The sequence below is a fragment of the Coenobita brevimanus genome, chromosome 51, assembly GCF_032717465.1.
Source record: "Coenobita brevimanus isolate Jiangsu-jjx chromosome 51, ASM3271746v2, whole genome shotgun sequence".
Lineage (NCBI taxonomy): Eukaryota > Metazoa > Arthropoda > Malacostraca > Decapoda > Coenobitidae > Coenobita > Coenobita brevimanus.
Window position 1 is genome coordinate 26,789,034 of NC_137004.1, and position 27,276 is coordinate 26,816,309.

The following is a 27,276-nucleotide window of genomic DNA, read 5'->3' on the forward strand; positions in this document are numbered from 1 at the left end:
ATAGAGGCCAAAATCACCTGCCTGGGCTTAGGTAAACATTGTCTCTGCAAGTGATAAGAGGGTGCAGGATGCAGTGTTTTTGTGCAGTTTTTCCTTTTTTACTGAGTTTTCCTTGACTTCTTTGCCAACCTTTGGATGTGACAAGAAACTGAGTAAGAGGTAGGGATAGGAGTAAAAGGAGGAGGAAAAGAAAGAAGTGGAAAGGAAAAAAGAGGAAGAGGAAAAATGGGAGAAAAACAGAGATGAGAGACGATAAATATTAGGTCTGTCAGCTTTTATAACGGAAAAACATGTTCCTGCATACACAGGATTGGTGTGCACATACCCTGCATTTAACAAATGACTGTGTGAGCTTTGGTTGGGGACTGGAATGCATCTGCACTATTCCTTAAGAAACTTGTGCAAAAAATCACTTCAAAATCTGACATAGTTGATATTGGATGACCATCATAGGTATGCATACCTGTTGGATATGTGCGCCTGTGAAGTGTTTCAGTGACTCTGAAAACATGTATAGAAATGCAGTTTTTAGTATGAAGAGGATCCATCAGTAAACAAGGAAAATATGTAATTGATAGGTTATATAGCTTAGGATAAAATAGGTTGGTTAAGTTTTAAAAATTTAGGTTATATTTGGATAAATCAGCACAGATAAGGTAATTTCATGTCAAAAATGGGTAAGATAATGTCTGTCTGTCTTTAATGCATCACAAGTTGGCTTCTGTCTGTCTTTGGTGCTGTTGGGAATTGTGAACAAAGACTACTTTGTAAACACAGTTCATCACCTATAAAAGGAATAATAAACATTGAAACTTGAACACACTCAGAAAATACTCAAAGAATCTTTTAAAAGGTTTTTGCAAAAAAAAATTAAAATTGCAGATTACCAGTATATTGTATATATGATGCAGTTATTCTTTAATGTACTGTATATATAGTACAGTTATACTGTATAGTATAACTTTATATACAATACAGTTATATTGTATAGTATAACTTCAGTAAAACCTCACTGCAATGGACTTCAGTAGACTGGAATTGCTTTTATTGGAGCCAAGGAGCCTACTGGACTAAATTCTTATACTGGATTTCCCAGTGTATAGCGCACTCCGGCACATAACACACACTCTAGTTTTCAAGAGAAAATTTGGAAAACACCTAGGTCTAGGCCTAGCCTAATGAGAACACGAGGTAGCAGAACTTCCACCTATCTAAACACGATGTTTCGTTGGATACTTGCTGTGCTGCTCCCAGGAGAAAGCTGAAGGTATGTGCCATATGCATATGTAATTTTAATATTCTAGGACTAATAACTGATTTTTGGCAAATATTTTTAGAGAGTCTGTCGGAGCGCGAATATGCCCGTGAGACATGCAAGTCAGGCAAAAACAACCCCGTGGTTTAGGGGTTAAAGTGGCATTTGAGAAAAGAGGCAAATGGGATATTGCCACGAGTTAGAAGGAACTGGTGGGTTGAAGCAGGATGGTGCCCATGATGCTTTTCATGTATGAAAATATCTTCTTGTGTGTGTGTGTGTGTGTGTGTGTGTGTGTGTGTGTGTTTTTTATGTGAGGAAGAAGGAACCAAAGGCCATGAGCCTGCAAAACTGTTCCTTCCAAGAGAAAAACAAAATACAAGAGAGAGCCAAATTCAAGATCCATTCATTTCGAGATGCCTGGACACACTGCGTTTGAAAGACTGGAGATCATAGGAAGCAGGAAATACAGACAGAAGGAGACAGTTCCAGAGTTGACCTGTTGCATAAATGAAGGACTGGGAGTAACGGTTAACTCTTGCATTAGAGAGTTGGACAGAAAAGGGGTGAGTGTGCTGCTAGACGGTTGCTACGCACCCGTCGTAGAAGTGGAGGAATGCATGCAAACAGTTCAGAGGAACAGTGACCATTGAAGTAGCGATAGAAAAGAGATAAAGATGCAACATTGCTGCGAAGAGACAGAGGTTGAAGGGAGTCAGTAAGAGGGGGAGAGTTAATGAGACGAAAAGCCTTTGACTCCACCCTATTGAGAAGAGCTGTATGTGGGGAGCCTCCCCACACATGAGAGTTGTACTCCACACAGGGGCAGATAAAACCCATGTATAGAGTCAACAATTGTGCAGGGGCAAAGAAGGAACGGAGTCGGCTTAGCACACCCAATCGCTTGGAAGCAGATTTTACAAGAGATGTGATATAATCTTTCCAAGACAAGTCCCGAGCAAATGAAACCCCAAGCATGTTCGAGGATGATGCAGGATTAAGCTGAATATTATTAAACATAAGTGGGTATACCTGTGGAAGATTTTGTCGGGTTGATAGGTGCAAAAACTAAGTCTTTGATGCATTAAAAACAACCAGATTATTTTTACCTCAGGCAGAGATACGAGCCAAGTCAGACATTAGGTGTGCCATAGCCTCATCCCTTGCCTGTTGAAGTAACTGCTGAGATGGACGTTGTGGGAACTGAATGGAAAGGTGAAGGGTGGAGTCATCAGCGTATGGGTGGATAGGGTTAGATGTACAGCTTAGAAGGTCATTGATGAATAAAAGGAAGAGAGTTGGTGATAGGACAGAGCCCTGAGGAACACCACTGCTAATATCTCTAGGAGAAGAACAATAGCCATCTACAACAGCGGCTATAGAATGACCAGAAAGGAAGCTAGAGATGTAGACTCAGAAAGAAGGATAGAAACCATAAGAGGGCAGTTTGGAAATTAAAGATTTATGCCAGACTCGATCGAAAGCCTTTGAGATGTCAAGTGCAATGGCAAAGCTTTTGCCAGAGTCCCAAAAGGAGGATGACCAGGAGTCTGAAAGGTAGGTGAGAAGATCGCTTGTGGAGCGTCCCTGACATTACCCATACTGACGATCGGAAAGAAGGTTGTGATAGGAAAGATGCTTTAAAATTTTTCTATTAAGAATAGACTCAAAAACATTTGAGATACAGGATGTTAAAGCAATTGGGCGATAGTTAGAGGGTTGGGATTGGTCACCCTTCTCTGGGACTGGCTGAATGAGAGCAAACTTCCAGCAAGAAGGAAAAGTACAAGTTGACAGACAAAGGCGAAAGAGTTTGCCTAGGCAGGGTGTAAGCACAGAAGCACAGTTCTTGAGAACAACAGGAGGGACTACATCAGGCCCATATGCCTTATTAGTACTGAGGCCAGCAATGGCAGAAAATACATCAGCTGAAGAAATTTTGATGTTAGCCATGAGGAAGTCAGAGGGGGGAAGTGATGGAGGAACAGCACCGGAATCGTCTAAGGTGGAATTGGAGGAGAAAGTCTGAGCGAAGAGATCTGCTTTATCAGTAGAAGAAATAGCTACAGAGCCATCAGAGTAGAAAAGAGGAGGGAAGGATGATGAGGTAAAGTTGTTAGAAAGGTTTTTGACAATGTGGCAGAAGCGGGAAGAGTTCGAGTTGGAGAGTTGAGAGTATTTTGTACAGATGAAATTATTTTTAGCAGAGCGAAGAACAGACTTAGCACGATTCCGGGCAGAAATGTATAAAAGATGTGATTCAGGGGTGAGTTGGCTCCGGTACCTTTTATAGGCCCTCTCCTTGTTGCGGACAGCTTTAGAACATGCGTGATTAAACCATGTGGTCTTTATCGAGTCTAAACCTTGCTAGAATATTACGTGTTGTGCAGCAGACTGTTATAGTATTATGTGAGAATAACTTGGACTAAGGTAAATATGAGTGGATACTGCCACAAGTCAGGAGGAACATGGCTATTTACATGTAAACAAATATCGTGAGTTCAGCGATAATTGAGTTTGCCATGTTATAACCAGAATGAAGCAGACGCTAAACTCGGGTACCCACTGTATACAATTATGCCATTTGATTATTGTAGTGAATGTACAATACATAACAGTACAAGTATACCCCAGTTTAACAATGCAATTGGTTAGGTAAAAACCCATCGTTAGGCAGGGTATCGTGTATTGGGGTAGCTTTAACATGTAAAGTAATAGGATGCATTTTTCAACCTATGGTTCCCTCCCCAACCAAGTCCAAAACACACCCAAATGAGCCCAAAAACATTTAAAGCCAATCTAAATGGCATAACAGCTGTGAAAGAAGCTAACCTAAGCCTAACATCTATAAATAACTCGCTAAAACCAATAAACAAAATCTGAAAATCATCAAATATAAGTTTGGAAAAAATCAGTCTTCATAAACCTTACCCCAGACTGACAATGTTCACCCCACCTGTGGCCAAAACACATTAGTCTGAGTTTAAAAACGGTTTATAAATCAACCCAAACACACAATTTTAGTCTAAAATATCATCAAAATCAATTTAAAAATACCAAAACCCATCGTTAAACTGGGGTTTGGCCATCGTTAGGTGGGGTGTGTTGGTATTCCTACCCCCAACGTTAAGCCAGGGTATTGCACCTAGAGGTATTGTATATCGAGGTATACAGTACCTGTACAGTACTGCAGTGGTAGTGAAAACAGTTGGTGATGCCACGGTGAAAATCTTTGGTGCAGAATGGCTTGGGCCCCAATTAGTCCTTTGAAGTGAGGCTTAATTGTATATACAGTGGTTATACTGTATTGCATAATATATACTGTATACTGAATACTGCTTTTTATTTAGGAAGCCAATTTAGGGGTGTTATTTCTATGTTTGAATATATATACAGTACAACATAGGGTTTTTGTTGGGGTTATACCCCTTCTAGAGGGGCTTGGAGGGGGTAGTGTGTCATCATCCAAAAATCTGCAACATCCGACATGGTTTTGGCTTAATTATGATGGATAATTGGACTGTTACTATATTTGTCAATTGATGTTTTTTTAAATTATGGTAATCATCATAAGAAATCTTCTGTGTGTTTGTTTGTTTGAGGCTGTTGTCTCAGTCTTGTTTTCTTCCATTTGAATATAAAGAACTTTGTAATGCTGTTGTACCTGCACAATATTTCTGTCTCCATCTTGTGAAATATAAAGAGATTATTGTATATGAGATGAAGTTTGGTGCAGCGCCTTGCACTCTGCTACACCTGTACCAAGTTCATACCTTCACCACCTCTTCCCCCCTGGGGGTAGGGGGGTTTCAAGAATACTCCCCCAGTATCCCTGCTTGTCGTACGAGGCGACTAAAAGGGTTGGTGGTGGGTTAGTGCCCCACCCCGTAAAAAGAACTAACTAAAAAAGCAAATAAAGCGCCTCGGACCCGGACGGACCATACGTTGACGACTAAGGAACGGACAAAGGACATTCTTAGGGTGGGAACATGGAATGTGAGAGGAGTGAATGATGAAGTGAAAGAGAGAGAGATTGTTCAGGTGCTTGAGGATGCAAAAGTGGATATATGTGGATTGACTGAAACTAAATGGGAAGGTGAAAGGATGAGAGAATGGGAATATGGTGTAGGTATATGTGCGGGAGTCAGTGAGAATGAGAGGGCAAGAGAGGGAGTATGTCTGATGATAAGCAAGAAGTGGAAGGAGAATATAAGAGAGTATGGAACAGTGGGTGCAAGGATTGTATGGGTGAGGATGAAAGTAGGTATACAAGCATGGGCGATTGTATGTGTGTATGCTCCAACAGAGGATCGAGTGGCAAGAGTGAAAGATGAGTTTTGGGCAAGAGTAGAAGCATGTATGGACAAGTTTGAGAGGAGCGAGAGAGTGCTGTTGATTGAAGACATGAATGGCAAAGTTGGGAATGTACGAGTGGATGGAGTGGTTGGTCAGTGGGGTGTGCCAGCTGAAGTAGATGGGAATGGTAGTGCTTTGGTGGACATCTGTGCTTGTAAGGGGTTGGCAATAGCCAACACCTACTTTCGTCATAAGATGATCCACCGGTATACATGGAGAGTAATGAGGAGGATGGATGGTGAACTTGTTGAACGAAAGGCAATGATGGACTACATGTGTGTGGATGAGCGAATGAGAAGACAAGTGTTGGATGCAAGAGTGTGGAGGGTGGGGGAATGGAGTCTCGGACCATCACTTAGTGATGGCCAAGGTAGAGCTGCAAAGAAAGTGGTTGAGGGGACGTAGGGGAAGACAGGAGGAAGCAGCTCCTGTGAGAAGAGTGGAGAAATTGCAAGATAGTGAGAAAATGACAGAGTATAAGAGCATAGTGGAAGAAAGATTGGGAAGGTATGAGCTAGAGCAGATGGAAGGGGTGGAAGACGTATATAAGATATTCACGGAAGAGATAGGCTCAGCGTGTGAGGCGGATTGTGGAGTGAGGAGGAGATGCAAGGGTGTGCAAGGGACAGCATGGTGGAATGATGAGGTGAAACGAGCTGTGGAACAAAAGAAGAAGGCATATGGCGAATGGTTGGCGAGTAGAGGTAGGGGAGAAGATGAGAGAGAGAAGAGAGAGGTATATGTGAGCAGGAGAAGGGAGGTTAAGAGACTGGTGAAGGAGAGTAAGAAGAAAGTGGATGAAGAGTTTGGGAGGAATCTGAGTGTGAAATGGAGGGAGAGTAAGAAATTGTTTTGGAAGGAGGTAAAGAAAGTAAGGCAGTGTGAAAGGGGAAATAGTAGGGGAGTGAAAGATGGGAATAATAGATTGTTGGTGGAGAAGAGAGAGAAATTAAGGAGATGGAAGGAGCACTTTGAGGATTTGTTGAATGTAGAGAGTGAGAGCAGTGTGAGTATAAATGGTTGGGGAATGGCTGGGAGAAGAAGAGATGAGAGGAGGGAGGAAGAGATCAGTAGAGCGGAAGTAGTGGAAGCGATAAAGAAGATTAAGCTGGGAAAGGCCCCAGGAATTGATGGAGTGTGTGGTGAAATGCTTAGGTATGGGGGTGAGATTGTTGTGGAGTGGATATGGAAGTTGTGTAGATTGGCTTGGGAAGAGGGAAGGGTTCCAGGGGACTGGAAATCAGGTATAATTGTTCCTCTGTACAAAGGAAAAGGGGAAAGAGAAGTATGTGGTAACCATAGGGGTATTTGCCTTCTTAGTGTGACTGGTAAAATATATGGTAGAATACTCATTGATAGGGTTAGGCATATGACAGAGGAGCTAGTTGGAGAAGAACAAGGGGGATTTTAGGAAGGGAAAAGGGTGTGTAGATCAGATATTTGTTCTGAGATGTTTAGTAGAGAAGTATCTAGAGAAGGGAAGGAAAGTGTATGCTGCCTTTATGGACTTGGAGAAAGCTTATGACAGAATAGATAGGCAAGGTATGTGGAAGGTATTAAGAATATATGGGGTTGAGGGGAAATTGCTGAATGCTGTGAAGAGTATGTACGAGGGAGCTAGGGCTACGGTGCGAGTTGATGGTGAGCTGAGTGAGTTCTTTGATCTCAATGTGGGACTGAAACAGGGGTGTGTGATGTCTCCATGGCTGTTTAATATATATATGGATGGGGTTGTAAAGGAGATGCAAGGTAGGGCAGTGGATGTGGGGCTGTCCCTAATGAATGAGGGTGAGATTTGGAAGCTTCCGGTGTTGCTGTTTGCTGATGATACAGTATTGTTGAATGAAGATGAATGGGAGTTGCAAGGTTTGTTGAATGAATCTGGGACAGTGTGTAGGAGGAGGAAGCTGAAAGTTAATGTAAACAAAAGTAAAGTTATGGTGTTTGAGAGGAATGAAGTCACAGAGTGTGCAGTGAGGTTGGATGGTGAGGATATGGAGAATGTGAGTGCATTCAAGTACTGTACTTGGGTAGTGTGACGAGTAAGGATGGAACTTTGGGGGATGAAGTACGTGAGAGGGTACAGCAGGGAAGGAAGGCTGTTGGTACACTGAAAGCAGTGATGAGAAATAGGGAGGTGAGTATGGAAGTTAAGAAGTCACTGCATGATGGTATAGTGATCCCTGCCCTAACGTATGGAAGCGAGGCGTGGACCTTGCAAGAGGGGAACAAGTCAAGAGTGAGAGCAGTGGAAATGAGTTACTTGAGAGGAGCATGTGGAGTGACGTGAAGGGACAGGTTGACGAATGAAGAAGTGAAGGAACGTTGTGGGGTAGATGTGGATGTGGTTGAGAAGATTAGGAGGAATACACTGAGGTGGTTTGGACATGTGGAGAGAATGGAGAATCAAAGACTGACTAAGAGGGTGTATGTAGGTGAGGTGGAGGGAGGGAGAGGGAGGGGTAGACCGAGGATGAGGTGGAGGGATGGAGTCGAGAGGTATATGAGGGAGGGGGGGGTGAGTTGGGGGGAGGGTAGTCAAATGGTGGGTGACAGAGCGACTTCGAGGCGTTTTGTCTGTGGCCACCCTTTGCGGGATTAGGGCGTCAGGCTATAGATAGATAGATAGATAGACCAAGTTCTGTGCTCGGCTCTTCTCATTATCAAAAAAAAAAAAAGTAAAATATGATAGTAAATAAATAAATAAAACTTGCCTTGTTTTAATATTTATTTATATTGCTCTAAAGCTCTAGTGGACATTTGTGCAGGGAGAGGGTTGGTGATAGCCATTACCCTCTTTAGGCACAAAATGATCCACATGTAAACGTGGCAAGTGATGAGAAAAGTGGGTAGTGGACTGAATGAACGGAAGGCAGTGATTGATTTTGCATATGTGGATGAGAGAGTGAGAAGGTATGTAGGTAATAGATGCAAGGGCATACAGAGGTTAGGGGAGTGGACTTTCTGACCACTTGGTGGTGGTGAAAGTCAAGGTACCGTACAAATGTAATGGATGAACAGAAGGAGAGAAGGACAAGAGGAAGTAGTTCATACAAGGAGGATAGAAAGCTTGCAAGAGGATGGAAAAAAGGCAGAATACAAGAGAGAAGAGAAGGTGTGATTGGGTAAATATGACTTGAAGCAGTTGGAAGGTTTGTGCAAGCTATTTCCAAATGAAATCTGTGCTGCATGTCAGGTGGTGTGTGGGATGAAGAGAAGACGAAAGGGGATGCAAGGAAGGGCATAGTGGAATGAAAAGGTGAGGCCGAACAGCACGGGGGAATGAAAAGGTGAGACCGAACAGCATGATGGAATGTAAAGGTGAGACCGAACAGCATGATGGAATGAAAAGGTGAGATATTGTAAGTTACAAAAGAAGAAAATTGTAGTGAGTGGATGAGGAGCAGAGGCATGGAGGAAGTAGAGAGGGAAGAGAGAGCTATATGTAGAGAGGAAGAGGGAGGTGAAAAGATTAGTTAGAGAGTAAGAAGAGTGTGGATGAGGAATTTGGAAGGAATTTGAGTGTAAATTGGAGGGAATGTAAGAAATTATTTTGGAAGGAGGTAAAGAGAGTTAGACCTGGTGATAAAGAAGTTAATAGGGAAGTGAAAGATAAAAATGATAGATTGATAATGGAAAAGGGAGAAAACGTGAGCAGATAGAGAGAACAGATTAAGGTACTGTTAAACAAAGAGAATGAAGGTAATGTGAGTATAAGTGGTTGGCAAATGGCTAGGAGAAGGTGGAGGTGAGAAGGGAGGAAGAGATCAGTAGGATGGAAGTAGTGAATGCAATTAGAAAGTCAAAATTGGGAAAGCCCCAGGAATTGATGGAGTGTGTGGTGAAATGATGAAGCACTGGGGAGAGATAGTAGCAAATGGATTTGGAAGATGTGCAGATTGCCTGGGAGGAAGGTAGAGTCCTGGAGGATTGGTAGTCAGGTATAATTACTCCCCTGTACAAAGGAAAAGGGGAAAAAGAAGTGTATGGTATTCATAGAGGCATTTGTCCTCTTAGTGTAATTGTTTTGTTTCATTTTTGAAGGTTCCAACATGCTTGCATGTGTCAGCCTTGGTCACCTAATGGCAGCTCTCCGTGCTGCATGATCTATGGCAGCTTCCCTGTTCAGTCCCTTAACCCTGAGGTCACACTTAATGACCTCGTCCCACGTCTTTCTTGGTCTACCCGTCACAACCCCACCCCCAATATTAACACTTCTCACCTTCTGCACCCAATTATCCCCCATCCTCTCCACTTGTCCAAACCATCTCAATCTACCTCTTCTCATCACAACACCAATACACTCCAATCCCATCCTACCTCTCAACTCTTCCATCATAAACCCAGCTCCCCCAGGCCTTGCATGCAGGGATGCACTGCACATCCATCTAATCATTGTCATTTTTGTACGTTTGAGCCTGTGAATATCCTCTACCTTTACTGCCCAGGTCTCACTACCATACAGGATTGCGCTCCCAACACATGCTGCATACAAAGACCCCTAAGCATGTAGGGAGAGTCCTCTCAATGTCAGGAGAGGCAACAGCTCCCTGAACTTCTTCCAACTACCTCTCACCCTAGCCACAGAGCTAGCTGCAGCCCCACCTCCAGCACATAACATGTCTTTGAAATAAAAAACTCTTCCACACTCAAGAGACTCACCAGCAATTTCAATCCTTTCATGCCTGACAGTCTCCACCTGCTCTCCCCGACACGCCACACACATAAAATCGGCATTATCTTGCAGTCTGCCTCTAATACCACTACATCTCTTGTGCACCCATTTATCACAAACACTGCACAAGATTGAATTACTTCCCACGCCCTTGTGGCAAACTGCACATGGCCACTCTCCCTCGTTTTTGACTACCGCCACCAACCCAAGATATCATCACTTTTGTGTTATCTGCATTTACCCGTAAACTCTTGTGCCCCATACCATTTCTCCACTTCCTAAATCTTTCCTCTGCCTCCCTTTCATTCTCTGCAATCAACACCAAATCATCAGCATACTTCTTTCACGGGAGTCCATTTCTGAAGTCGTGAGAGGGCTTCAAGTACCATGATAAACATCATTGGACCCAAAACTGACCCCTGATGCATACCAACATTCATGGAAAACTCATCACTTAAATCATCATTCACTCTTACCTGGGTGTGAGCACCCACATACATGGCCATAACCACCCTTACCAGCCACTCCTTCAACTCAGGCTTTCTCATTGCCCACTTCACCACCTCTCTAGGGACTGGTCAAAGGCCTTTTCCAAATCAACAAAAACAAAATACAGATTCCTTTTCTTCCCAATATATTTTTCCTGAAGCTGATGAACAATGAGTATGGCATCAGTGGTCCACCTGCCTGGCATAAACCCAAACTGCATCTTATCAATATTCACTCTTTCACTAATCATACCTTCTAGAACTCTCTCTCTGAAGCTGCACACATATTAATGGTGGTGTGAACGGCCATACCACGTTGAGTACACCGCTTCCCGTCCGATCAGCGAAGTTAAGCAACGTTGGGTCTGGTTAGTACTTGGATGGGTGACCGCCTGGGAACACCAGATGCTGTCGGCATCCCTACGTGTCAAGTGGGGTTGGTGGAGGATTAGTGCCCCTCCCTGTAAAACAATTAACTCTAAGCCCTTGGCCACCCCGTTTGGGATACATGGCGTCTGGCAATGAATGATGAATGATGTGACCCAAGGTCACCAGTTACAGTGGTTTGATCTAGACACCCAATAGCTCCCTGCATGATGGACATGATAATGATACCATGAGATGTGCATTTTATAAGAGTAGACAAGACCTTGACAACTACCATTTAAATTGAAATATAAAGAAATGACCCACACCTCAGCCCTTTGTGTGTGGATTGATTCGTCCCATCACCATTTCTAATGGCTGGGTGATGTTGAAAGTTTCTCAAAGATTCTTTCCACAGTCTCCAGAATTTATTCATTGAGAGTAAAAAAATGGGCTTTTAACTTTATTTTTTCTTCTTTTTGAAGCCAAATTCAGTTTGTTTTGATCTAAAAAAAAAAAAAAATCTGAAAGTACTAACTTGTGGTCTGTTTACACAGTTTCTTGATATGGCAGTAGTGGAGGCTATGGAGGCTGCTGCTGGGAGGTTCAGAGGCTGCTTGGTAGGTGCTTTGATGGGGGACTGTCTTGGGGCACCCTTTGAGGGAGAGTCACAGACCTCACGCTCTGTCCTCAACTCATACTTCAAGCGACTCTGTGACCCAGACATTAAAGGTAAGTTTTTTACCTGGTAGTAGCTTGTTATATGTACATCTTTGTAGTCTAAATATATGCATTGGTAACAGATGGGAAATGTACTTGTTGACGGTCGTGTACAAGTTTGTCCATCCATCCATCATCCAATCCTACGTTGCCCCATGAGGAGTGTAGGAGCCCGGGGCTAGGCAGTTGGTCCCGACATTTAAGATGAGAGTAACCAGCCTCATTCATCCCTGAGTGGCATTACATGAGCAATCAATGCCAACCACCCCTTAGATATAAACCATCACCGGCTCAATCCAATTGGTTTGTGTAATTTTTTTTTTTTTCATGCTAAGAAGAAGGAACCAAAGGCCATGAGCCTGCAATTACTGTTCCTTCCAAGAGAAAAAATACAAGAGAGAGCCAAATTCAAGATCCATTCATTTTGAGATGCCTGGACACACTGCATTTGAAAGACTGGAGATCATAGATAACAGGAAATACAGACAGAGGGAGACAGTTCCAGAGTTGACCTGTTGCATAAATGATGGACTGGGAGTAACAGTTAACTCTAGCAGTTTGCTGCTACACGGGTGCTATGTGCCCGTCTTAGAGGTGGAGGGATGCAAGCAGACAGTACAGAGGAGCAGTGACCATTGAAGAAGCGATAGAAAAGAGATCAAGATGCAACAGTGCGGCAAAGAGACAAGTTGAAGGGAGCTAGTAAGAGGAGGGGGGTTAATGAGACGAAAAGCCTTTGACTCCACCTTACTGAGAAGAGCTGTATGTGGGGAGCCTTCCCACACATGAGAGTTGTACTCTACACAAGTAAATGTATTTGCATTGATTTACAATGCAAATACATTTACTGTACGTGTGTTTTAAATTAATATTTATGCAAAATGGAAGTTTATCAATGAGTGTTGAAAATCTTTTGGGTAAATATCTGCTAACTTTATTATGTTTTAGCACTGAAACCTGATTTTTTATTAATAGTCATATTAAGCACAAATTTTTGATTGGATTTCAGATAATTAGGTTTGCAGGAACCTATATGATGATAAAAATTATAATGTTTTCCTCCTGTTTGGTATTTCCTCACATTGCTGCACAACAGTCGGAGTTGCCAGTTGTGATGGGGCACTCTTGATGCACTGCTTGCCACCGTAGCTTCCTGGTTTTCATCTCTTGGAACAGTGCTCTTTTTTCTGGTGTGATTCTACTTGTGTTCTTGCACAGTGGAACAAAGCTTCAATGGTGGCTATTTGCTGACATGGTCATGACGAAGCAACACTTGGCTAATCAGCAGAACCACAATCACACACCTTAGCTGGGGATCACAGTCTTGTTTTGTCTCTGGGCTTGGCGGTCTGTGACATCACAGCCACTGGAGGCTCGTGATGCCATCAGCCTCTTTTTGTGCAACTTTGAAGGCTTATATCTCCAAATTTTTACTTTGGTTTTTCATATTAACTACAGTAATCTCTGTAATATCTGGACACCCAATTCACGGACACCCCAATATATGGACATTTTCGGTCCGGGACTTCATAACCCCCAAATTGCCCAAAAAATGAAAAAAAAAAAAGGAAAAACAAACTATTTTTCCCCTGAAATCTGAACCTGACGCACGGTGTGGACCAACTATGTTTTGGTCCATAGTTCCGCCGATGTCCGCTAGAGCACCCCTGCATCCTCCCCATTTCCCACCCGTCCTTCATCGTGAGTGCACTTTCATCACCATGGCCTCCCATGTGCTTGCTTTTGTGGTGGTGCCCTACCTCCTGCAGGCTCTACTGTTCCTCTTCTGCTTCTTCTTTATGTGTTTGATGATGGCCCCGCTGCCTGAGAAGAGGAAACGAGTGGTTCTGACTCTGGAGAGGAAGAGAGAGAGAATGGACAAGGTGGACACGGGACAGTTGACGTCACGCATCCTCTGTGAATTCAACCTGCCCCTCTCTACATTGTTTGGTAACAAGAAATCCCACAACAAACCTACTCAGTACACGGCTGACTTCGCATGGAAGACCAAATGCAATGTGGAGAGGAAGGTTATGTACCCTCCCAGGTTTCAGAAATTAACCGCTCCACGCTGATTTGGTATCTTCAGCAACATGCTGCTAGTGTGCTGGTGCGTGGTACAGAGCTGAAGGCTGCTGCTGAAAAGTTCACAAGGCTCCACGATACCCTAGACTTCAAAGCACCCGAGGGTTGGCTCTTCGCTTTCAAGTTACGGCATGGACTTACCAACTGTAAGGCCCATGGCGAAGCTCTGGAAGCCAACGAGGATGGAGTAGAGGAGTTTCGGCAGGAGGTGAAGGGCTTGATCGACAGGGAGGGCCTCACTCTCAGTCAAGTCTACAACACAGACTAAACTGGTCCATTCTATCGCTCGCTGCCAACGAACACTCTAGCTGAGGAGACGGAGAAGCGTGTACCTGGCCGCAAGCTCTCCAAGCAACAAATATCTGCTGTGTGTTGTGATAGTGCTAACGGCATGCACTGGCTCAAGCCCGTTATTGTTGGCCGTGCAAAGCAGCCTTGGTGTCTTCATGGGGTGATGGATATTTTTCCTGTTGTTTGGTACCATTCTGTGAAGGCTTGGTTCACAGCCAAGATCTTCCGAGGCTGGTTTCTTGAGCACTTCGTCAAGGAGATCATCCATTACCAGACGAACACACTGGGAATCCCACGTGACCAGGTAAAGGCCCTCCTTCTCATGTACAATGCACCTGCGCTTCTGTCCGACAAGGAGTTGGTGGCTGAGAATGGCCGGATTAGGTGCATGTTTCTGCCACCTAATATGACTGCTCTCATCCAGCCAATGGACCAAGGAGTGATCGTGGCAACGAAGAGGCTGTACTGTCGGAAGTTCCAGGACGAGGTGATGGTTGTTCCTGAAGATGAGGACGAGCTCAGGGAGGGACGGGACACACGAGGCCAGCAGACTATAGGAAACCTTCGCCGCTACAACATCAAGTCAGCCATCTATAACTGGGCCAGTGCATGGAAGGAGTCTCTGTCAAGACTCTGGTAAGTGGTTGGTCTCGCCCGCTTCTCGGAGCTGATGTGGTGCACAATTTCCTAGGTTTTGACGTGGATGACTTCCATGCACATCTTCGTGTGGCTGGCGATGATGTTGATGTGGACAAAGTGCATGAGTGGTTGGATGATGACGAGGGTGATCCTGGGTATCAGATCATGTCTGATAACAAGGTCGCATCTTCAGTCGCAGGTACAAGTACCCAACTGGAAGATTCCGATGAGGAAAGCGACGAGGATGGGGACTCCTCAGCGTGCCACTACTTCTGCCATGCCCAAGCTGAGTGCACTCCAGGAGCACGTCAAGTTCATTCTCGACTACCTGCAACACCTGGACTGCGACAGGGAGATGGGGCTCTTGGGACTTGTGGAGGAAGTGTGTGCTTTCAGGCAGCGCATCATCAATTGTCAGACTCTTCATTGCTTGCGTCAATCAACGATTGACTGTTTTTTCAGGCCCATTACCCCTGCCATGTCCAGCCCTGGCTCCACACCACTGCCTCCCCAAGACAGGCCTTCCACCTCTGAACCACAGTCCAGCGCACCGGCTACAGTGGAGTCGCCACTGGACGTGAGTTTGTGACTGTCTTCAGAGTTCTCTGCAGTGGGTAGTTCCCCACCATGTCCCAGCTACGCACCCCTAGGCCACCTGCCTCACCTGCTCTTGGACTCTGACAGTGAGTAAACAGCAAGAACTCAAGTACCACCTAGGCCTTGTAGGCCTACTGCTTACACTAGTTATCTCCCCACACCTACATACACACCTATTTTCATGATAGATGTTACAGAACACACTGAAGCGCTTTCTTTTCATGCAAAAAGCTGGTTATTTCCAACCCCTGTTAGCCCCGTACCTGTAGGCCTACTCTCCACGGCCTATTTTATTTCCCCACACCTACATGCACCTGTTTTCTTGGTTGGTGTGACAAAACACTTTGAAATGACCTGCTTCAACAAGAAAAATAGGTAGTTATCAAAATGTTCACAGTTTCGATTGTTTTTGAGGGGTAACTATTATAATTTTTTTTTTTTTTAACTGACGGACGGGGGTGCGGATTGCATTGTCAGGTGTGTAAATTCTTCCTCTTTAATCAGAACACAATCAATTTGCCTTTGCCCTTGATGGAACTCGCCAAAACACCCCCGAATTGTGATTGTGTGAGGTATCCTGCCTGAAATAATTGCAGTCATGAGGAGTTAATGGCCTTCTTCTTTATGATGGTGGAGACAGTTGACTGGGCCAGGTGGAAAGCTGAGGCAATAGAACACACACCATTGCCTTTGTCGTGCTGCTTCAGGATTTCCAGTTTCATCTCCAGTGACACAGTCTTACGTACATGCTTTGTGGGAACATCACCAGCGCCATCGCTAACAGGCCACATACCACCACGACTGGGGCCTCCACTAGCCCCACCACATGCAGCACCCTTACCAGACATTATCTCACTTATTTGGACCCAAAATCACACAATATGAGGTTGTACCCAAAAGTTTCGGTAATTTGAATATTGTAGGAAAATAAGTTACCTTACCTCTTAGTTCTCACTGTCGCCTTCAAAGTAGTCCCCTTGGGCATATATACAGTGGTCCCAGTGTTTTTCTACGAGCCCATGCATCCCTGGAATGCTTCAGGCTTGATGGTCTTGAGCACCTCCTGCGATTCTGTCTGGATCTCCTCAATCGAGGAGGTGGGGTAAGTGATGGCAATGGGGCCTGCACGTGTGTTTCTGCGCATCCTGGGAGGTGGGTGGGCTCAGCTGGCCACGGGAACGCGCACAATTCAAAATTTCAGCCCGTCGTCTGTGGGCGCAACATCGGAGGGCCCATTGTTAAACCGTGGCTCGCCCATCGCGTATCAGGGCCTGGTGATATTTGTACTCCCATCACTAAGCCGGGGTATTGCGTCTAGTGGTATCATATATTGGGGCATTACTGTAGTCTAGAACCATGGAAGTGGTGAACTTTAATCACTTATCCAAGTGAACGCTAATGGTAATGGTTGCTATGTAAAGTGTGATCAAGCAAGCTAAGGCTTCATAAAGTGAAGGAGCATTGTACACAAATGCAGCAGGTACAGTATGATGCCAAGAGTTTCCCCCCCCCCCCAACTGGCACCATAATATGTGGGTGAATGTATTGGTTCTTTAAGTGGTTGCTCTTCCAACTGACTGGTTGAAATAGCAAGCCAGTTAGATTGATTTTTATATCTCAGTACTGGACTAACGGGATATTAAATACTGTAATATCTTTTTCTCTCTTTTAGTTCCATACAAGCAGTACACCGATGACACCGCTATGACACGTTGTGTGGCTGTCTCACTTATCAAGGAGAAGAAGTTCAATGGCACAGACATGGCCAAAAGGTTTGTCTGGTAGTTTATTTGTATGCTCTTGTGATAATTTATTTATGTGTTTTTTTATTATTTGTTTTGTTCACTTATGCCCCCATCTTTGGAGGTGCATTGAGGAAAAGGATTTCTGCCATTATGTGAAACTATCCAGGCATAATAAACTGTAATGGGAGAAATCATCCCAGACTCAAGACAGAAATGATGGTAAGGGTGCAGTTCATCTTGACTGCAATTAAAATGCATCAAAAGGCATGGCAACCTTCCCCATGGGTGGTTAGTAGTACTCGTTGATGTACTAAGCATACGTAATGCACTGAGAGCCCAACTTTTGATGGTGTTGAGTTACCGTCTGTACCTCTTATCTTATCATCCTCATCATCACTGTCTTTATTGTCACCACTACCATCACCACTTCCCTTTGCTCATAGAGGTGAAAGGTTTGGTGCTTGAAGCCATGCTGTATGAACTAGTGCCATTATCCTTGCATGATGTACAAGTTGCACAGGAAAGGAACATCTGGGCAGGACGGATGCTGGGTGCGCATGTACCGTAGCCATGACATTGGAGCCACATCACTGTGTGGGTATTTTGAATGTAGTAGGCAAGAACTGAGTTGGGTATGAGATAATATGTAATAGTAATAGGCTGTAATTGGTTACAGTTTATACGGGTAATAGGTCGTAATATGTAATATGATTCTGAATTCTGTAGTGTAATTGTAATAATAACAGATTACATTCTGAAAGTAGTATGTAATTGACTAGTACTTTATCTATTCCAGTATTTTGCCTTATCTATACAAAGCTTGAAACATATCACCATATAAAATATGAAACATTTCACAGTGATTGTGGTTGTCACAAAATGAAAGTACATTACCCTCCTGTGGTTGTAAAATTTTATCCTTAGGATTAAAACTCACAAGTATTGAATATGTGTCTTACCAGGCACCAATCATCCAGACAGAGGCAGTGCATTGGAAGCAAGCATCACATTACTATTATGTGATGCTTATTATCTGGGAACCATAAACTTCAGTGGTGCTTGTTATACAAGGTCTGATGGAAAAGTATCTGACCTTTCAGTAGGTGTAGATTTGGCCATATAGAGTTATTCCTCCAATGTGTCAGTAAACACACACACACACACACACACACACACACACACACACACACACGTGTGATCACGTGGTCATTGAGTTCCAGATGTTAATAGGAAACGTCGAGCCAAGAGACGAGCTTCATAGACAGGGAAGATACAGCTTTGGCAAAACAAATTTTACAGGATTGAGAAACTTTTTTGAAAATGCGGATTGGAGAAAATTCAGAGAAACAAGAGAGATACAGAGGAAGCGGGATATCTTTCTAGACCTCTATAATTTGGGAGTGGAAAAATTTGTACCAAGAGTAAGAGGGAAAGAAAACAGGAAAAAGGAGTGGTTTAATAGAAGGTGTATGATAGCCAAAAAAGAGAGAGATAAGGGGTGGAACAATTGGAGAAAGAGAGGTAACGACAGAACAAAGGAAGAATGTAAAAGAACAAGAAACGAATACACAAGAATACGTAGGGAAGAAGAAAGGAATTTTGAAAAAGGTGTAATTGACAAATGCAAGGATGAACCCAAACTGTTTTATAGATTTGTTAATGGCAAACTGAAACAAAAGGAAGGAATCACCAAGCTGAAAGTAGATGGAGAGGTCTTTAAGGATGCGGCAATGCAAGCAGAAATAATGAACAAACGTTTCCAGTCAGTTTTCACTAAAGAAAAGGAGCTTGTGGAAGGGGAGGGAGTGATTAGAAATGTTCCGGTGATGAAAGATATAAAAGTGGAGGTGCAGGAAGTGTATAAATTACTGGAAACTCAAGATGTAAGGAAAGCCCCAGGACCTGATGGAATTTCTAATTGGGTACTGAAGGAATGCAGAGAACAACTGGCGTATAAAATTCACAGCTTAATTGTATGCTCACTGGAAGAGGGGAAAGTGCCAAAAGAATGGAAGAGGGCAAATGTGGTACCAATTTACAAGGGAGGAAACAGGGAAGAACCCCTGAATTATAGACCAGTGTCTCTAACCAGCATGGTCGCAAAATTGTGTGAGAGAATCCTGAAAGACAGATGGATAAAATATCTGGAAGAGATGAATATTTTGTCTGAATGTCAGTTTGGATTCAGAAGTGGAAGGTCATGTGTTTCAAACTTGTTGAGCTGTTACTCAAGAACGATTGATGTGGTACAGGAGAGAGATGGTTGGGTGGATTGTGTGTACTTAGACTTAGAGAAGGCCTTTGACAAGGTACCTCATAAGAGACTAATGTGGAAACTAGAATATATAGGAGGACTAAAGGGGAAACTTCTGGAATGGATGAGAGACTTTTTGAGAGACAGACAAATGAGGACAGTAATAAAGGAAAAGATGTCTGGATGGAGGGAAGTAACAAGTGGAGTCCCTCAAGGCTCAGTGTTGGCGCCAGTAATGTTCCTGATTTACGTAAATGATATGGTAGATGGAGTGAACAGTTATGCGAGTCTGTTTGCAGATGATGTAAAGATCATGAGGAAGATAGAGGTTGAGGAGGGTTGTAAAATACTGCAGGAGGATTTGGATAGGATACACAATTGGAGCCGGACGTGGGAAATGAAATTTAATGTAAAGAAATGTAAAATATTGGAAATGGGTAAAAGTACCAGGAGAGCATCACTGAATTATTTTTTGGGTAATGAATTAATCACAAAAAGGAGAGAAGAGAAAGATTTGGGAGTGCTGGTCCAAGATAGTTTGTCACCAGAAAAGCACATTAACAAGATAGTTGGAGAGACTTATAAGCTCTTGACTAACATAAGAGTAGCATTTCATTATATGGATGAGGAAATGATGAAAAAATTGATAGTGGCCATGATCCGCCCCAGGTTAGAATATGCAGCGGTAGTGTGGTGCCCACACAAAAAGAAAGATATAAACAAGATTGAGAGAATACAAAGAACAGCAACCAAGATGGTCCCCAGTCTGACAGACCTGTCATACAGAGAGAGGCTGGAAAAACTGGATTTGCCTTCGTTAGAGGAAAGGAGAAAGAGGGGAGACATGATTGCAGTGTTCAGGACCATGGTGGGAGTAGATAAAATTGACAAAGAAGATCTGTTTGTATGGGATAAGAGAGCAACAAGAGGACATGGAATGAAATTGAAAAAGTCAAGCTGCTTAAAGGATATCAAGAAATATAGCTTTCCTTACAGAAGTATAGACTTATGGAATAGCCTGGACAAAGAGATCGTCCAGTCAAAAAACTTAAACGAGTTTAAAGTTAAATTCGACTTATTGAGAAACAGCGACGGAAACCCACGAGCATAGTACATTCCGTGTATATCACAATTAGGTATAATCTTAAATATTTGGAACGACTTAGACAAAGAGGTGGTGCATGAGAAAAACATTCATGTGTGTAAAGGTAGACTTGATAAATGTGGATATGGAGACAGGACAACACGAGCATTGCTCAATTCCTGTATACTACAAATAGGTAAATACACACACACACACACACACACACACACACACACACACACACACACACACACACAGTACAGGGAACCTCTACCAATGATAAAGGAGACAAGTCATTCAGATATTATGGATCTAAGTGTGAACATTGGGGGTTGGGTTGAGAGAGGCCTTCTTCTTTGCTGTCCTTATCTCATTCTAGTAGTTCAGTTACTCATCTAGGAGCTGCCTAACATGGGCCAACCGGCCTACTGCAGTTATCCTCTCTTCTTATGTTCTTATGTTTACCTGGTTTAAAAAAACAAAGTGGGTTCGGACTTTAATCTCTTAAGTATAACCCCTGGGACTCAACACCCTTAGCCCAGTGGTCCTTCCAATGCTGGTAATATTTGTAAAGTCAGGTTTTGGAATTGCCAACAAGATCTTTGTCACTTTTGTCTTCATCTCATTTGTGTCCTTGAATCTTGAACTCTTCAGTGGCATCTTCAGTTTCGGAAATACAGTAATCCCATCAAGATCCGAAGTAATAGAGCCAAAGGCATGTCCAGGACTTGGCTTTGTCTGGGACTTGGGAAAAATGCCCCTGGATAGGTAGTTATAGACCCCAACCCAACCTAACTTTGGAGGCCACCTAAATAACTCTCTACTGGACATGCACAGCACCTGTTTAAGACCGTATTCACACAAATAAGGAACAGAAACCATAAAATAAATGAAAATGAACCAGAGAATGAGAAATTAGTAGTCAGTATGGAAAATATTTAACAGTGTACGTGGTACTTATGACACGTCCATGACCGTCGTGAAGATTAACCCACCTCCTCTATGGCTCTGACAGTGGTGAAGGTGCACCTGAAGCATCTACAGTAAAACAGTGTTGTGCTGCACTTCATCCTTTGCACTGTGAATTATAATTGTTTAACACTGCTCATTCTGTTCTTACTTGTACCACGCCAGTTGCAACATGCTAGTGTTGCACTCTGCACTTAATTTTTTGGTCTCTGAATTCTGATTTCTTAACACTGCACAACACTGTAAATTCCCATGTGGTCTAGCGGTGAGGTATTGCAGTATATTCACCGTCCACCACAAAAGTGAGCATGTGGGCAGCCATGGTGACAAGCATGCAGTCATGACAGTAGGTAGGCTGGAAGTGGGGAGGATGCAGGGGTGCTCTAGCAGACATCGCCAGAACTACATGCCAAAACACAGCTGTTCGTCATCAAGCAGCAAATTTAGAGTAGGGATGAACACACATTGGCTTTTTTTTTTTTTTTCCACAGCCCAATATGTCTTGGAGTGTCCAGGACTTGGGCGTCTAGTCTTAAAGGGATTACTGTAGTCAGAAGTCGTAGGGAGCCATGTCAGGAGAGTAGGGAGCCTGCTGGACCTGTTTGATTCTCTGTTTGACCAGATAATCTTGGATGAGATGAGGTGAGTGGACTAGTGCATTGTCGTGGTAGAGTTGCCAGTGCTCCAGCTCCCACAACTCTTGTCTCTTCCAAAGCACTGCATTCTGTAGGTGGCAGAGAACTCTCAGCTAGCACTCTTTATTTTTTTGACCTTCTGGATCATATACATAATGAGCGGTGTCCTGGTAATTATTTAAAAAACAAAAAAAAAAGACTACCTGTCATCTGTGAGCCAGTTAGACTGTAATAATACTGTTAGATGAAAACTTGACTTATGTATCCATCCTGGATGACCCCCAAAGTTGGTTGATTGATGTGAACTCATATTGTGATTGTACTGTATACAACTTTTGTTAATAACTTTTCCTTCTACAATCAGTACTTTCAGAGATCTGAGTTGTCGACACAGACACACAGATACAGATAGATTTCGTACAAAAATAATGACCATAGGCTTCATCCACCTGGCTCAACAGCACGAGCTTCACCTTTTGAAGTGATTGTACCATATCAGTACCTAATTTACGTAATACCCATAGCTTCATCATCAGAAGCCTGACGAACCTTCTTGATGGTTTCACATTGCAAGTCACCAAGTTTTTAACAAAATTTGATGCAATAACTTTGCTCAGTTTGCTCGATCATTGCAGCACAAAACGAAAATGCAGTGAGCAAGAACACATCCTCAGACACACGCTGTATGGCAGTAGCACTTGAACATACAGTATTCAGGCATGTGTACAATTTATGGTCACACTCCACTGAGTTGCATCTCTATGTTCCAACTGGTTTACGAGAAAAAAAATTTGGTCAGATACCTTTCAATCAGATCTCATAGTCATAATGCCAAATAGCATTATGAGTAGCTTTGGCTCTCCTTAGGAGGATAATAACTTCCAGGTACTAAGCACGTTTAGTATCATTAAATGCTCTCAACCAACTCGAATACTTCCCGCTCCTTCTGGCACCTTGCCAAAAACCTTTCTAACAACTTTACCTTATCATCCTTCCCCCTTCTTTTCTTCTCTGATGGTTGTGTAGGTATTTCTTATACTGTACTAATAAAGCAGTTCTCTTCACACAGACTTTCGTGTCCAATTCCACTGTAGACGATTTTGGTGCAGATCCTCCATCATTTCCCCCTTCTGACTACCTCATGGCTGACATTATAGTATCTTCAGCTGATTTTTTTTTCTGCCATCACTGTCCTCAATACTAACAGGGCATATGGGCCTGATGGGGTCCCTCCTGTTGTCTAAAGAACTGTGCTTCTGTGCTTACACCCTGCTTAGTTAAACTCTTTCGACTTTGTCTATCTACTTGTACTTTGCCTTCTTGCTTGAAGTTTGTGTATGTGTGTCCAAAGACCCGAGCCCAAAATATCCGGGACTTAGGCACCTGGGTCTTAAAGGGATTACTGTACTCATATTACTTTCATTCTCTGTGTTCAACAGTTCCTGAAAGTGTTCTCTCCACCTGCTCACCTTTTCTCCCTTCTCCACTAGTAATCTACCATTTTTATCTTTCACTCCCCAACTAACTTCTTTGAGAACCTACTCTCTCTTTTCCTAAAATGTGTGTTTCACAGACTCGTGTTCATTGCCTCCCCAAACTCTAGTGTCCTCTCCCCTTCCTCATTTCTTGTACCATATGCACATCCCCCATGAACTTCTTCATATCCTTGAGCTGCTTCACCTACGTGACCAGTTAAGTCCCCGCCCAAAACTACAATCTAATCATCCCAAATACCACTTACTGCATGTATTAAGTCATCCCAAAATCCATCCTTCTATGTCCTATCCAAGCCTGCCTGTGGTTCATTCGTTGATATAAATGCAAAGATGATCCTACCAAACAAAATTTTCACTACTATTATTCTTTCACTGACTCTCATCACCTTCATGACATTCTGTTGGTAAAGTATTTGAGAGTATAATTAATAAGAGCATGGTTAAACATCTTGAATCCAACAACTTAATTAGTGATAGTATGGTCTTTGCCACAAAAGATCCATCCATCCATCATCCAATCATACGTTGCCCATGAGGAGTGTAGGAGCCCGGGGCTAGGCGAGTTGGTCCTGACATTTAAGATGAGAGTGACCAGCCTCACTCATCCCTGAGTGTCATTATGTAAGCAATAAACCCCAACCATCCCTTGGATATAAACTTTCACCGGCTCAATCCACTGTTCATATACTCTATCACCTGACTCATACCATCCATCAGTCAGCTGACCAACATGGAGATACTCATGCAGTAGTCCTTCATATTTCTAAACATTCTGACGGAGTGGGGCACCGTTCATTGCTATCCAAACTCCCTTGCTATGGCCTGTCTCCTTTTGTTCCTCTGATTTCCTCGTATCTCAGCAACAGAAAGATAAAAGTAGATGATGTATATTCCAATTTCCACTCAGTTATTGCCGGTGTGCCACAAGGAACAGTTCTGTCTCCAACCCTGTTCGTAATTCATATAAATGATCTCGTTATCTGTCACCCATAATCCCATCCTTTCACATGCAGATGACTCAGCACATCATAGTTCATTGACAATCAAACACCCATTCACAAAGTTTCATACCTTTAGTGCACAACTTGGTGCAGCAATCTCCATAAATCAAGACTTATATAAGGTTAATGAATGGGGACAAAAGAACATGATTTAATACTAGGAAAACACATACAGTACAATTTACTAAGAGACTGTTATTGCCTGATTCTTGTATTACTGTCAGTGCCATTCCTATCTCCAAACGTATTGAAATTCTCATTGTTTCGCTTATGAATGCCCTCAGCTGGACCTGTCATGTTAGATCACTTGCTAAAACTGCTTCAGAGAAACTTGGATTATTGTACAGAGTCCGTAACGTCACTGACGAGCAGGTAGCTATAATTTATAAGAGTCGTGTGCAGTCAGCAGGAATATTGCTCATCCTTGTGGAATGGATGAGGAGAGGTTTCACTAAAACAAATGGACAATATTCAAAACAAAACTGTTAGAATTATTAATAACCCTACTATTGCAAATGAACTACCTCTCTGACAAGTAAGAAGGAATGTTGCCTCCATTGCATTAATTTACAGATACTGTACTTTTGTGACAAATGCGAAGACTAAGTTGCATACATTATGACACCTCTCCACACCTTCTCCCCATGCTGCACAGGCATGTGGTAGTGCTCATGACTGAGCTGTCACACTGCCATATTGCAGAACCTCTTCCTATTAGAATTCTTTTATTTCCTGAACTGCATCTCTTTGGAACTCGCTTCCCCAAAGTGGTTTCCCTCCAAACTTCAACCTACTTCAAATGGAGGACACCTGTAACATGGTGTATGGATTACTTTTTATTTTTATTTATTTTGCTGCCTCACCAGCAGTTTCACCCCACCCCCTCCCTCCCTCGTCTCCATTCATTCGTCTACCCTCCACCCTCCCCACATCCAAGGGCAAGAGAGTAAAGTAAGGCCTACTTGGATTCTCAACAACTCTTCCATCATCCATCTGTCTTGGGAAATAATGGTTTTGTTATGATAACGAATAAAAACACATTACACTGTGTTTTACTCCACAGAATAGTTATTTATACACCATGATGTGAACGCAGGGTGATTTAAAATAGTAATATATTCGTATGATAGAAAGATCTGTAATCATACAATTTTTCATTTTGATGGTTGTATCCAGTCACTGTGTAATATTAAACAGTCAGAAGCTGTAAGTAAAAGTTTGTAGTGGTTGGTGGTGTGTGTGGGGGGGGTAGCTGGCCGTCACACGTTGTGGTGGGGGCACGGGAAGAAGGAGATGGGCCCAGGGTCGACGGCTCTGCCCGGGGTGGATAGTGTGTGTGTGTGTGTGTGTGTGTGTGTGTGTGAGTGGTTTTCCACCAGTTCTCATAAACACGTCTTTATCACCATGAAGTTTGCATTACAGTATTGTCCGCTGTGCCATATAATAATGATATTTATAGTTTAACGACATGGAAAATAAGCATTTAATGATCGGTACACAGTAAGACCTTATTTTCCGAATGTTATTTAGTCAGATACCCAGTGCAAATTATAATACATTAGAGTCTGAACATAGCCTTTAACTCTGCAGGGTAAGTCAAGCTAGAACACCAGGTATTTAGTAAAATATTCAATATTATCATTATATACAGTATAGGGGCATGGAAGAAGTTGAGAGGCGGAAGAGAGAGTTATATGTAGAAAGAAAGAGAAAGGTGAAAAGATTAGTAAGAGAGAGTAAAAAGAGAGTGGATGGGGAATTTGGAAGGAATTTGAGTGTAAAGTGGAGGGACTGTAAGAAAATGTTCTGGAAAGAGGTGAAAAGAGTAAGACAGGGTGGAAGTGAAGTTAGCAGGGGAGTGAAAGATAAAAATGGTAGATTACTAGTGGAGAAGGGAGAAAAAGTGAGCAGATGGAGAGAACACTTTAAGGAATTGTTGAACATAGAGGATGGAAGTAATGCGAGTATAAGTGGCTGGGGAATGGCAGGGAGAAGGAGGGAGGTGAGAAGACAGGAAGAAATCAGTAGGATAGAAGTTGTGGAAGCAATGAAGAAAGTTAAATCAGGGAAAGCCCCAGGAATTGATGGAGTGTGTGGTGAAATGCTGAAGCATGGGGGAGAGATAGTAGTAGAATGGATACGGAAGATGTGCAGATTGGCCTGGGAGGAAGGTAGACTCCCGGAGGATTGGAAGTCAGGTATAATTATTCCCTTGTACAAAGGAAGAGGGGAAAAAGAAGTGTGTGGTAATCATAGGGGCATTTGTCTTCTTAGTATAATAGGAAATGTGTATGGTAGGATACTTATTGACAGAGTTAGAGAAAGAACAGAGAAATTAGTTGGAGAAGAACAGGGAGGCTTTAGGAAGGGAAGAGGTTGTGTAGATCAGATATTCATTCTTAGATCTTTAGTGGAAAAGTTTCTGGAGAAGGGAAAGAAGTTGTATGCGGCTTTCATGGATTTGGAGAAAGCATATGACAGGGTGGATAGACAAGGATTTTGGAAAGTGTTAAGAATATATGGAGTAGATGGGAAGTTGTTGAATGCTGTGAAAAGTATGTATTATGGTGCGAAGGCTGCAGTGTGTGTGGATAGTGAACTAAGTGAATTTTTCTCTTTG

At 42.9% G+C, this 27,276-nt stretch overlaps 1 protein-coding gene and 1 non-coding gene across 3 annotated transcripts in view; both read left to right on the forward strand.

The window, feature by feature from the left end:
- The first annotated feature begins 11,072 nt into the window (after positions 1–11,072).
- On the forward strand, positions 11,073–11,191 carry LOC145400306 (5S ribosomal RNA). Its single transcript, XR_013897413.1, has one exon. It is a non-coding gene; the product is annotated as a 5S ribosomal RNA (ribosomal RNA).
- Positions 11,192–11,702: 511 nt separating this feature from the next.
- LOC145400254 (ADP-ribosylhydrolase ARH3-like) overlaps positions 11,703–27,276 on the forward strand; it is a 92,801-nt gene continuing 77,227 nt past the window's right edge. For both annotated transcript variants that reach the window (XM_080272770.1, XM_080272771.1), the window contains exons 1-2: positions 11,703–11,872; positions 17,145–17,244. In XM_080272770.1, coding sequence (XP_080128896.1) covers positions 11,707–11,872; positions 17,145–17,244 — 266 coding nt within the window. In that variant the 5' untranslated portion in view covers positions 11,703–11,706. The remainder of the gene's footprint in view (positions 11,873–17,144; positions 17,245–27,276) is intronic.